Consider the following 11,632-nt stretch of genomic DNA (forward strand, 5'->3'; position numbering starts at 1 on the left):
CCACACATGTCGATCGCGTGGCACTGATTCTTGCTTGACGCGACAACGGGTGTAAGGGGCTTCTATCCAAGTGCTCTCAACAACGGGACTTGCTACTGCTCCTCCATGCACTTTGGCTCTCTTGGAAGCCGAACGAGAGAGAATTCGCCAGCTGGTCGATGCTGATGGCCGTTTATGAGACATACCTTGTTCAACACTTCCCCGTTGTGGACCAGTTGAAGTTTGATATGGATTGGTCAGGAGGCCACCCCCATGAAATTTATCACGCTGGCAATTAGGGCGCATGGCGCGCCACACAGCCAGTGATGCATCATATCCATCGGTGTCACCGGCTTCGCCGGAAAGGAGTATGACAGCTGGCTTGAGACCCCGAATTTGTGACCACGAACCGATGAACTCTCCTTCCTGGAGGAATGGGTCGAACGGAATCCCCGCTTCGCGCCTGCATGGGCAGGTTAGACACCACGCAGGCTACTCTGCAATGACTGTAGCCTCAGAAGACAAATTGGATTTTGCAAAGCACCTATTCAGTGTTTCATTAGACTCTAATAAACGACGTATGTCATCTAAATTGTGCAGCGTGGGCTGTCCAACCAAGTCTATTCGTGGTGGTAAATCCGGGGATGACTGGCTCGTTGTGTCTATTAATGCCTCGGTTGATCCCCGGATTTGAACGGCAATGCAGTGCCAGTGGGTTGGAATCCATCGTCTGGCCTGACCACAGTGTCTCAATATCAGTTGTTGTGTTCATAATAGGATCTCTCATAGATTAATGAGCGGCTGATGCTTTTCCAAAGCCTTCCAGTCAGGGTTTTGAGGTCATTGCGGTTCACTGGTCCAGTATCTCAAAGCATCTTCTTGCGAAGCCACGGAAACAGGATGCCACCACTATCACCAGAATCACTTGTATGTGCTGCCATCAAACCAATGAAATGAACAATAGTAACCTTGCAGCAGAAAGCGGTCGAGAGATTGAGGGCGTACCGCCCGCCAGAAAGTGCATGGGATTCAATGCCGCTATCAAGAAAGGCTGCTGTCCTTATTCTGCTGTTCGCAGATGACAAAGGCGGCTTAAGGGTGGTTATCACGATGCGTGCGACTACGCTCAGCTCCTATTCAGGACAAGCAGCACTACCGGGAGGCAAAGCTGAACCAGGCGAAACGGCGTTCGAAGCCGCACGGCGCGAGGCCTCGGAGGAGATAGGCCTGCCACGACGGGACGGGGCATTGCCACCACCGTTCAAAGTCGAACACCTGTGCGAGATGCCCACCAATCTGGCCAAAACCGAACTTGTGGTTCGCCCTTGCGTGGCATTATTACATTCGTATGACCCTGAGACGGGCTTGGACGCCAATGTTGCAGAAAAACTGCTTCCCAGGCTAGATGCAAGGGAGGTGGCGGCTGTATTTTCGGCTCCCTTCAAGAACTTCCTGTACAAGGAGGATCTGCCTGACCAACCCAATCTTCCCGGGAAACCAAGCGATTGGTACAAAGGTGCCTGGACTGATTGGCACCAGAGTCGGTGGAGGATGCACAATTTCTTTGTCCCTGTCACAAACCAGATTGTCTCAAAACCCAAGAAGAACGAGGGACAAAAGGCGGTCGCAAGCCATCTTGACCAGTTTGAAAGGTACCGAGTTTTCGGCATGACTGCTAGGATCTTGGTTGATGCTGCTCGCTACGCCTACGATCAAGAACCGGAGTTCGAGCATAACAGTCACTTTGGTGATGAAGATATGATAGTCCGTCTACGCAAAATTGGGCGACTGGGCGACATAAGACGCCCAGGTGACGAGCTTACCAAAGAAGACCTGGCTGCCGCTGCGAAGCTCTAACCGAGGGCAAGCTCCGTGTGTAAGGGATCGTTTTGCGTTGGAATGTCAGCGGAATGTGGACGAAGTCTTCAGCAGATTATCTCCACTGTCCTCCAACACAGAGCATATCAGACCTAACCCTTCAGGTCACCCTGTTCCGTCTTCGGTAGATTGACTGAACGGCCTTGTTGTCCACGGTGATCAGCGACAATGACTCAAGTCATTGATCTCTCGGATGCAAGGTGCTTTGCGGCTGAACACGGCACTCTTTGTTCATTGTTGAACACGCTGCCTGTGCCAACACCTTCTCAGACAATCATGGCGCTGATTGAGAGGCTTAGCCGTCATGAGTTGACGGTTCAGCAAATCTACGAACAGGACGACTGAGCTTCGATCCAATCCAGTGACTGTCGATGTCAACGAGGCAATGATGCTGTTGGCTTTCTGTTTTCTTGACTGAAAATGAACTCCCGCCCAAGCTCTGCTCCTCGAATTCGGATGATATCTCCTCCACCATCGCAAGCACTTTTAAACCTGCAGAGACAAGGACTCGAACTGGGAGTCCCACCGCCCTCAAGCTCAAGCACATTACAAGTTGCCGCAAATCATACCTCGGGCAGGTCGACGCCATCTGATAGGGACAAGCCGTTGCCCCTCGAACCTTTCGAAAAGAGGCGTTCTTCGAGCGTGTATAGCACGGATACCACCATAAGTAATATTATTCATATGTATGGTGGCTATCAAGAGCTGGACGACTTTGCACCCGTACCTAGACTTCATCATCCACAGGCTTACCGAGATACAGTGGCACCGCTGCTCATCAAGCGTCTAAGCCTTAGCCACTCCCCTTCCCTCCAAGCTGTTTCCATTTCCGAAGCCCGCCAAACCGTCTCGAGTCTTTCACTCCGATCTGCAGCCGCTCAGACAGGTACACTCCCGGTGGGAAACAAACAAGCTCCAAGTTTCCTCGAATTCTCCCGCGCGCTCCAAGACCGTCGCAACGAGCTTGTCTCGCCCATGTCGGGTTCATCTTCGGACTATCATCGCCAAGCGGCGTATGACCAACTGGCCCCTCCATCACCGCAAGTGTCATCCATTGAACAATCCATCTCCATCACGCACACCCCGCCACTGCCTGATGCCATGTCTGGCACCATATCAGATATCGACGACTCCGACCTTCTTCCGCCTCCTCTGCGGCTGAGCTGTTCAAGTCCGCCCAGCCCGCTATTGGACGGATGGGACAGTCATTCTCAGATTGATAGTTCAGCCCCTACCACAGATGAGGTCGTGCAGGGTGCTGAAGGTGGAGGGAACTGGTCTGAGAACTGGCTGGCCGAAGGCTTCGTCAGCCGGAGCCCGGTATCAGAACCGAGTAGGCATGATGCAGAAAGTAGTACTGGGCTGGAGAACAGTTTGACGGAAAACGAGCAAGAGCGCATCATCTCCTACGCCGAAGCCAAATATCCTGGCATGAAGAAGACGTCCTCTTTCGACATGATCAAGTCGGGAAAGAGCAGCGCCCGGTCCAGCCTGCAGCAGAACGTCAACAGCTTGTTGAGGAGCCTCTCACTGTCCAGCAGGAGTGACGGCAAGCAAGAACCTTTTCCCCAAAAGCAGCTGGCAATCCCAGCAACTCCATACCAGGTTTATGGCGCTGAAATATGGTCCAACAAAGCCAGGAACAAAAGAGAGAAAGAGAGCCAGCAACGTCGACAGAGGGGGAAGTCCTTTAGCCTCCTATCAGCTTACCAGAGCGGCCAGAGCCAATTCGTAGGGGTGCTTGAAGGAGCGAAACAAAAACTGACCCGAAAGTCGTCACAGAAAAGGCGAAGGAAATTGAAACAGAGCATTATTCTGGTGGGGCCGAAGAAAACAGAGGCGCTGGATGCTTTGGAGCGACATGAAAGAGAGTCGGATCTCCCATGGATATGATTCGAGCGGCGAAGCAGAAGACGAAATCATTGTCGACGGTAATAGAGGTTTTCGAGAATGGAGAGCGGAAGCGTTCTTGAGTCCTGATGGTGAGTGTTGAGCATAGCCAGCTACCAGGTTTACCGTAAATCAAGAAGCACTGAAGCGATGGATGGCTTTGCGAACATCTGTGTGCGTAGTACAACTACCTAGTAGGTTCTTTAATGTACTGTGTACGGTACTAGCATATGTGGTATAGGACTTGAATGAGGTACCAAAGTTTCATGACAAGGCTGCGGGCGGCAAACTCCGCCGTTGACGTCGGGATGACTTTCTCCGGACCCGACTTGCCAGATTTGAACTTGTTCGGCGGCTGTGGCTGCCCCCTCGGGCCCCGCGGGCGACTGCGGGGAGTTGGCTGGCGGATTCCCCGAAACCACCTCCTACATACGTTACAATGTATGTTCTATACTGTGCTATACTGTATTCTGCGACGTCAGGCATATATGGCCAGTCCTTCCGTTCCTGGCAAATTTCACGGAAGACGTTACTGCTGTCCAGATAATCTGAGTCTTCCACTTCTCATCCCGTCGAACCATAATCATCCAAAGGGCCGCAACAATGGGGGGTGAGACGTCCGCTCGTATAGCATCGCCGGTCCCCTACCCCAAGCTGGCCACCAAGCCTGTGGGCAAGCTCATCGAAAGCATCTATACCGACCGTCTGCGTCAGTTCACCTCGGGCGGGCAATATGAGAAACAAAATCTTCTTGCTAAGCTATACCACAACATCTGTAACGACAGTGACCATATCAAGCTGTCGGTTTATTCTCCTCCGAACCTCGCACGGCCGACTTTCGAAGAAGCAACTTCGCACAAGTTCAGACCTACCCATCTTGGCGAGTCCTTCGGCCCTGCATGGTCCACTCACTGGTTCAAGATCCAATTGACAGTTCCCGAGTCGATGCGAGATGGTGAACACTTGGAGTTTCATTGGGACGCAAACAATGAAGGTTTGGTCTGGACACACGACGGAAAGCCTCTCCAAGGCTTGACCGGTGGCGGTGAGCGCACTGAATGGATACTCCCCACAAGCTGGCGAGACGGAAAGGAGCACACATTCTATATTGAGATGGCTTGCAACGGAATGTTCGGCAATGCTCCTGGTGGAGATAGCATCCAGCCTCCGGATCCAAACAAGTCCTATACCCTATGGAAGGCACAGATTGTTGATGTCAACCTGGCGGCGAGACAACTGTACGTGGATTTCTGGATCATTGGAGATGCCGCCAGGGAGTTCCCTGAGGACAGCTGGGAAAGACACGAAGCCTTGCGGGTCTGCAACGAAATCATGGATACATTTATTGCAGGAGACGGGTCCATTGACTCCATAAAGAGAGGCCGCGAGATTGCACAGAAATACCTCGGAAAGCACGTCGACTCTGCAAAGGTCTATGACTCGCCTGGCAAAGATATCGTGTATGCCATTGGCCACTGTCACATCGACACCTGTTGGCTTTGGCCATGGGCCGAAACCAAGCGCAAGGTGGCAAGGAGCTGGTCGAACCAGTGTGACCTGATGGACCGTTATCCAGAGCACCGCTTCGCATGCAGTCAAGCACAGCAATACAAGTGGCTGAAGCAGGACTATCCCTATGTTTATGATCGAGTCAAGGCAAAAGTCAAGGAAGGCCAGTTCCAACCGATCGGTGGAAGCTGGGTGGAGCACGACACAAACATGCCCAACGGTGAGTCTCTGGTCAGACAGTTTCTCTACGGTCAACGATTCTTTGAAAGCAACTTTGGTGAAAGGTGCAAGACCTTTTGGCTGCCTGATACCTTCGGTTATTCCGGCCAATTGCCCCAAATCTGCCGGCTGGCAGGGATGACCAGGTTCTTCACCCAGAAATTGAGCTGGAACAACATCAATAACTTCCCTCATACCACATTCAACTGGGTTAGCTTGGACGGGAGCCAGGTCATCTGTCATATGGCCCCGAGCGAGACTTATACCGCAGATGCTCATTTTGGGGACGTCAAAAGGAGCGTGACTCAACACAAGAGCATGGACCAGGACAACACCTCTCTACTCGTATTTGGTAAAGGAGATGGTGGCGGCGGTCCTACAAGAGAAATGCTCGAGAAATTGAGGCGGTGTCGCGGGCTGAGTGATAACGTTGGTCGACTTCCACGAGTCACGATGGGTAAGTCCGTGGACGATTTCTTTGCCAATCTGGAAAAGAAAGCTGTAGAGGGTACAAAGTTCGTCACCTGGTATGGTGAGCTGTATTTTGAACTCCACCGAGGCACATACACGACTCAGGCGAACAACAAACTCAACAATCGAAAACAGGAAGTCATGTTGCATGACATTGAATATCTGGCGACTTTGGCCAGCTTGAAGAGCAAAAGCTACAAATACCCCAAGAAGGAGATTGACGAGATGTGGGAAAATGTGTTGCTCTGTCAGTTCCACGACTGCCTTCCAGGCAGTTCCATTGAGATGTGCTACGATGATTCCGACGCCTTGTACGCCCACAATGCCAAACTTGGAGGAAAGGTTAAAGAGGAAGCACTTACAGTACTTGGCCTTTCACAAAACATCAGAGCGAATGCTGAACTCGTGGCCATCAATACTGCTCCCTGGAAGCGCTCGGAGCTGATTCCGATCCCGAAAGCGCAAGCCAAGCCGCAGCACCAGAAGTATGCTTTTGTTTCCGGAGGTACAGGCGTCGTCAAGACACATGCGGCATCAGCCATACAATCCACAGCATCTGTCGAGGAAACCAGGAAAGGCGTGTTTGTGCTGAAGAACAGTCTATATCGGGTTGAAGTGGAGGCAGGCTGTATTACTTCTCTGATAGACCTCAGGGCTGATCGCGAGGTCATCGCCAAGGGCGGCAAAGCCAACCAACTGGTCATCTTCGACGATAAGCCGCTCTACTGGCAGGCGTGGGATGTCGAAGTTTTCCACTTGGAGTCTCGTAAAGAGTTGAGTTCCGGACCCTCGGAAATCGTTGAGGACGGACCGTATCGAGTCAGCGTGGCAAGCAAGACTCAGATCAGCAAAGACAGCTGGGTGAAGACGACGATCAGCCTTGATGCTTGCGAGAGCCAAAGCGAGTTTGGATATGTGACTGTCGAGGCAGAGGTCGAATGGCGTGAAACCATGAAATTCCTCAAGGTGGAATTTCCGGTCGATGTAGTCAACACTGAGGCAAGCTATGAGATGCAATATGGGATCATTCGCCGTCCAACTCACTACAACACCAGGTAAGTTCAGTTCACCTAAATGAAAATATTTTGCAGCTGCTGACTTCTACTAGCTGGGACATGGCCAAATTTGAGGTCTGCTGCCACAAGTTCGCCGATCTCTCAGAAGCCGACTACGGAGTCTCCATCCTCAACGACTCCAAGTACGGATTCGCGACCTGTGGCAACTTGATGCGATTGTCCTTGTTGCGTGCTCCCAAGGCGCCCGATGCACATGCCGACATGGGTCGACACCACATCAAGTGGGCCATCATGCCACACCAGGGTGCATTGAGTAGCAGTACCGTGAGAGCAGCCTACAATTTCAACTACCCCATCCAACTGGCATCTTTGGTGGAAGACAAACCGGCAAAGGAACTCTTCAATGCGGTGCACTTGACCGGAGCGAAATCCCTTGTCCTGGACTGCGTCAAGCGCGGCGAGGACGACAAGGATGTCTCTCGAGGGGAACTCCCCGAGCGCTCCGGTCAGAGTGTGGTGCTGAGAATCTACGAAAGTCTGGGAGGAAAGAGTCGAGGCACCATTGAGACCACTTTACCGGTCAAGAAGGCCTACAAGACCAATGTCTTGGAGGATGATCTGGAAGAGCTCGAGATGTCTGGCAAGGTCAAAATCAGTATTGACATTGAACTGCGGCCATTCGAGGTGGCGACCTATCGGCTGCAGTTGTGATCTGAAAAGGAGGAGCTTCTGCTTGGTACTGGTATCCTGAGTGTCAGGGCAGTGGAAGATAGGACGACGGCGGGATATACTACCTGGTAGTAGTCTCAAAAGCACATGAGGTCAGGAAGGATACAAAAAGCCTATCTAGTTCAGAAAAACTTAGCTATCTAGATGCCATCTAAGTTCACTTTGTCATCGGCAGCAAATATCTAATCGTCATGGACTTGAACATACATATCGTTGTTAGGGGCCAGATCACTGGAGAGACAAGGCTGATGCTAAGCAGTAATCAAGACCAACTAGAATCCCGATTCATCATTCACTTGCATTGTGATCTCGAATAGTAAGAGACAATAAACCCCTCCTAAAGAGACGACTCTAAGTCTCTACACTTTGACGAGGACCTTTGTGGTTGTGATGCCGCTCTGCTCAGGCCTGGCTCTCCCCGACTGACCCTGGTTAGAACAACCTCCACAAAACAGACATCCTTGTCTAGAGGTTCAGGTTGACAAACAAATCAGACACGCTGTGCAGCATCATGAATCAATTATTAGGAGTCTCAATTGTTCCTTTACACGCCTCTCACATCTGCAGGCCTGAACTGGTGGTGCCCGAACGTGGATAGGCCCAAGCCAGCGAGACATTTCCCTTAGTCCTGCGGCGCTCCCCGACGGTCTAAAAAGCGATGGTCGAGTTACGTCTTTTGTTTACAGTCTAACAACTGAACTTGTTCCCGTCCGTTGTGCAACCAAAACAACTCCCATCGCTTCCTGCGCTCCGCCGAGCGCAACCCCTGTCTCGCTTGACTTAAAGTGACTCTCATGTAGAGGCCGCCGAGCCAACGCTCCAGCTGCCAGTGAGCGACAAACCTTTTGGGCTTCCATCCATCTCCTGAAGCCCTCTCTGCGCCTTGACTGCGCATCGTTTTCTCAGGCCACTGCAGCCTGAGCGCCGCGGTGCGATCGAAGCGAGACCTCTCCTCTTCCCCCTAACATTGCGCACGCCTCTCAACGCGATTTCGACAGATACTATATTCCTCTCGATTCTGCAGAGAGAGAAGAAAAAACAACCCGCAGCGGCCTTAATATAGGAGGAAAACATACACCTGCACCTCTCCATTATGAGCACAATCAGGGTCGGGGACACTGTCACTGTCCCGGGAGACATGCACGGCGTGGTCAAGTTCATCGGACCCGTGGCAGGCAAGAAAGGAACATTCGCAGGCGTCCAGCTGGCACCAGAGTACGCACCGCGAGGCAAGAATTCCGGCGAAGTCGATGGCAGACAGTATTTCCGAACCACGATACCCGGGTCTGGCATCTTTCTGCCTCTGGAAAAAGCCGTCAAGAAGTCTGCCGGGTTGGGCGGCAACGGCATCAGACCAAGCCCGGGGACTCCCACTCCCACTCGACTGAGCAGTTTCAACCAAGGCGGCCGGACGCCGGCGATTGCAAAGCCCAACTTTAGCCAATCCATCGGTCCTGGCGTGAGGAACGGCGCAGCAAGCCCGGCGCTCAAACCTCCCGTCCGGAGAGAATCGCTACCACGGCCGTCGAGTCCACTGCGCAAAACAGCCAACACGCCTACTCCGAGAACAACATTGGCGACGCCCAAAACCCGACCCAGCGGCATCGGACTGGCCAAGAACAGTAGTACGAATGGAGGTGGACTGGGACAACACTACGGGATGGCGGGACAAACACGCCGCGGCGGCAACAACAACGCTTTCAGCCAGAGTCTACGACAGAGTTCTGCAAATACTACGCCGAATCGCTCAGCAGCGGGGTCAGGTGCCAGTCCGTCACTGGGACCAGAATCGAGTTTCGACGAGTCGCAAGAGCCGAACGTGACCCCGACGCCCACGCCTCACGTCAATCGCAATGCTGCCGACGCAGGAGGTAATGCCGCAGCTGCTGCTGCGAAATACGAGACCAAAATACGACAGCTAAACGAGGAACTGGGCGAAGCAAGACGACAACTAAGCGAGCAGAGCTCGACGGTCGCCGAGATGGAGCGCAACTTCAACGAGCTGCAGAAACTACTGCCTGGTCTTGAGAGTGGCCAAGCCGGTGGTGGAAAAGGACCTCGCGGTGGTGAAGCAGACGAAGAAGAGCTCCCTCGAGACGTGACATCTCTGCGCGAAATCATCCGAGAAAAGAACGAAAAGATCAAACTGCTCACGGCCGAGTTTGACGCACATCGGGCGGATTTTCGGTCCACCATCGACACTCTGGAGATGGCGAGCACAGAAACCGAACGGGTGTACGAGAAACGAGTGGACGAATTGCTCGAAGAGATCCGGACCCTTCAAGACCGCAGCGAAGATGTCGAGAGCGTGGCGCAGCAACTTAAGCAGTTGGAGGAACTGGTTCTGGAGCTTGAAGAGGGGCTGGAAGATGCTCGACGAGGCGAGGCCGAGGCGCGGAGCGAAGTCGAGTTTCTCAGGGGAGAAGTGGAAAGGTCCAGGTCGGAACTACGGAGAGAAAGGGACCGGCTGAAAACTGAAGAACAGTTGAATGGCTATTCTGCGAGTAATGTGCAAGACCTGGAAGCTCAGTTGAACGCCAAAGATGATGAAATCCGCGGTCTCAAGGCGATTATTCAAAATCTCAACGAGTCTCATCACAAAGCAAATGATGTTGGCAGTCATGAAACAGACCAAAATGCTGCTCAACGGGCCAAAACGAATACAAATACACATACACCTCAGGAGGGTGGTGATGAAGACGTCCGCCTCAGTCTCCAACAACAGATCCGTGACCTCGAAGCCCTGCTGCAACAAAAGAATGCGCACGAAGAAGAGCTGGAGAATGAAGTCAAGCAGTTGCGTAATAGCGTGACTTTGTCAAAGTTCCCTATGCCCGCATCGCCGTTTGGGATTCATACCGGCATGAGACATTCTCGTGGGAATAGCGAGGATCTGCCTGACGGCGGCGGCGGCAAACATCAAAGTACCGGCACGACAGGAAGTCAGAAAACGGTCGTCATGAGTGGTTCTTCTACGAGTCCTACTGCCCGAAGAGGACGATTTGACAAGTCTTTGCAAGATAACTGGGGTCATACCAGTACGACAACGGCAGACGGCTCGCCTGTCAAACGACGACAGCAATATAGTCGTCAACATGGTGGCAATGAAAGGAACAATGGTGATGACAACGACGATGATGTTGTGACGGATATATCGACGGCGTCCCAAGCAAACGCAAACGCAAACGCAAATGGTGCTCTGTGGTGCGAAATATGCGAAGAAGGCGGCCACGACATCTTGAACTGTACAAACATGTTTTCAAATGAACAGCAGCAGGGTCCTCCAGGAACAAAAAGGGACCCCAAGTTCGAGGAGCGCGACCGACCTTCGTCTCTGAATAGAGATCGACCAGCTCCTTTGATGATGGGTCTCAACAGGGCGAAGAATACGGGCAGCCAGCCGCTGCAATCTTCGTCTCTCGACGACGACGGTATAGATGACGATGACGGTGATGGTGTCAGCGACGTTCCACCCTCGCCGCCGCCCAAGGATACGACAAAGCCAGCACCCGCACCTACATTAATCGAAGGCACAGGCGCCCAGGCGGGAATGTTGGCAGGTCGAACAAGCGGTGTCATTGACCCGGAGAAATGGTGCGCTTTGTGTGAGCGGGACGGACATGATTCGGTCGATTGTCCGCTCGAAGATGCTTTTTAGTTAGTTACCTAGGTACCTACCTTCCCAGTGTTTTTCCTGTTATGACACCAGTGGTTTCATAGGTTCTTATATCAGGGTGTCGGGTGTCATTGACGGATATGTAACACAGTGGTTTAAAAGTAATGGATTGGATATACCGCAGTGTACTTGCTCTGCTCTCTCTGCGCTCTCTGCGCTCTCTGCGCTCTCTGCGCTCTCTGCTCTCTCTGCTCTCTCTGCTCTCTCTGCTCTCTCTGCTCTCTCTGCTCTCTCTGCTCTCTCTGCTCTCTCTGCTCTCTCTGCT

At 52.5% G+C, this 11,632-nt stretch overlaps 4 protein-coding genes across 4 annotated transcripts; all 4 read left to right on the forward strand.

The window, feature by feature from the left end:
* Positions 1-1,011: 1,011 nt before the first annotated feature.
* HMPREF1120_07201 (uncharacterized protein) lies at positions 1,012-1,836 on the forward strand (the record flags this gene model as incomplete). Its single annotated transcript, XM_009161418.1, has 1 exon — positions 1,012-1,836. One exon carries the CDS (start codon positions 1,012-1,014, stop codon positions 1,834-1,836), a length of 825 nt encoding a protein of 274 aa, XP_009159666.1.
* A 996-nt stretch (positions 1,837-2,832) lies between these two features.
* HMPREF1120_07202 (uncharacterized protein) lies at positions 2,833-3,750 on the forward strand (the record flags this gene model as incomplete). Its single annotated transcript, XM_009161419.1, has 1 exon — positions 2,833-3,750. One exon carries the CDS (start codon positions 2,833-2,835, stop codon positions 3,748-3,750), a length of 918 nt encoding a protein of 305 aa, XP_009159667.1.
* Positions 3,751-4,350: 600 nt separating this feature from the next.
* Positions 4,351-7,673, forward strand: HMPREF1120_07203 (alpha-mannosidase; the record flags this gene model as incomplete). The annotated part of the gene is made up of 2 exons (XM_009161420.1): positions 4,351-7,001; positions 7,055-7,673. 2 exons carry the CDS (start codon positions 4,351-4,353, stop codon positions 7,671-7,673), a joined length of 3,270 nt encoding a protein of 1,089 aa, XP_009159668.1.
* A 1,111-nt stretch (positions 7,674-8,784) lies between these two features.
* HMPREF1120_07204 (uncharacterized protein) lies at positions 8,785-11,349 on the forward strand (the record flags this gene model as incomplete). The annotated part of the gene is made up of 1 exon (XM_009161421.1): positions 8,785-11,349. One exon carries the CDS (start codon positions 8,785-8,787, stop codon positions 11,347-11,349), a length of 2,565 nt encoding a protein of 854 aa, XP_009159669.1.
* Between the last annotated feature and the right edge of the window lie 283 nt (positions 11,350-11,632).

The sequence above is a fragment of the Exophiala dermatitidis genome (assembly GCF_000230625.1).
Source record: "Exophiala dermatitidis NIH/UT8656 unplaced genomic scaffold supercont1.6, whole genome shotgun sequence".
Lineage (NCBI taxonomy): Eukaryota > Fungi > Ascomycota > Eurotiomycetes > Chaetothyriales > Herpotrichiellaceae > Exophiala > Exophiala dermatitidis.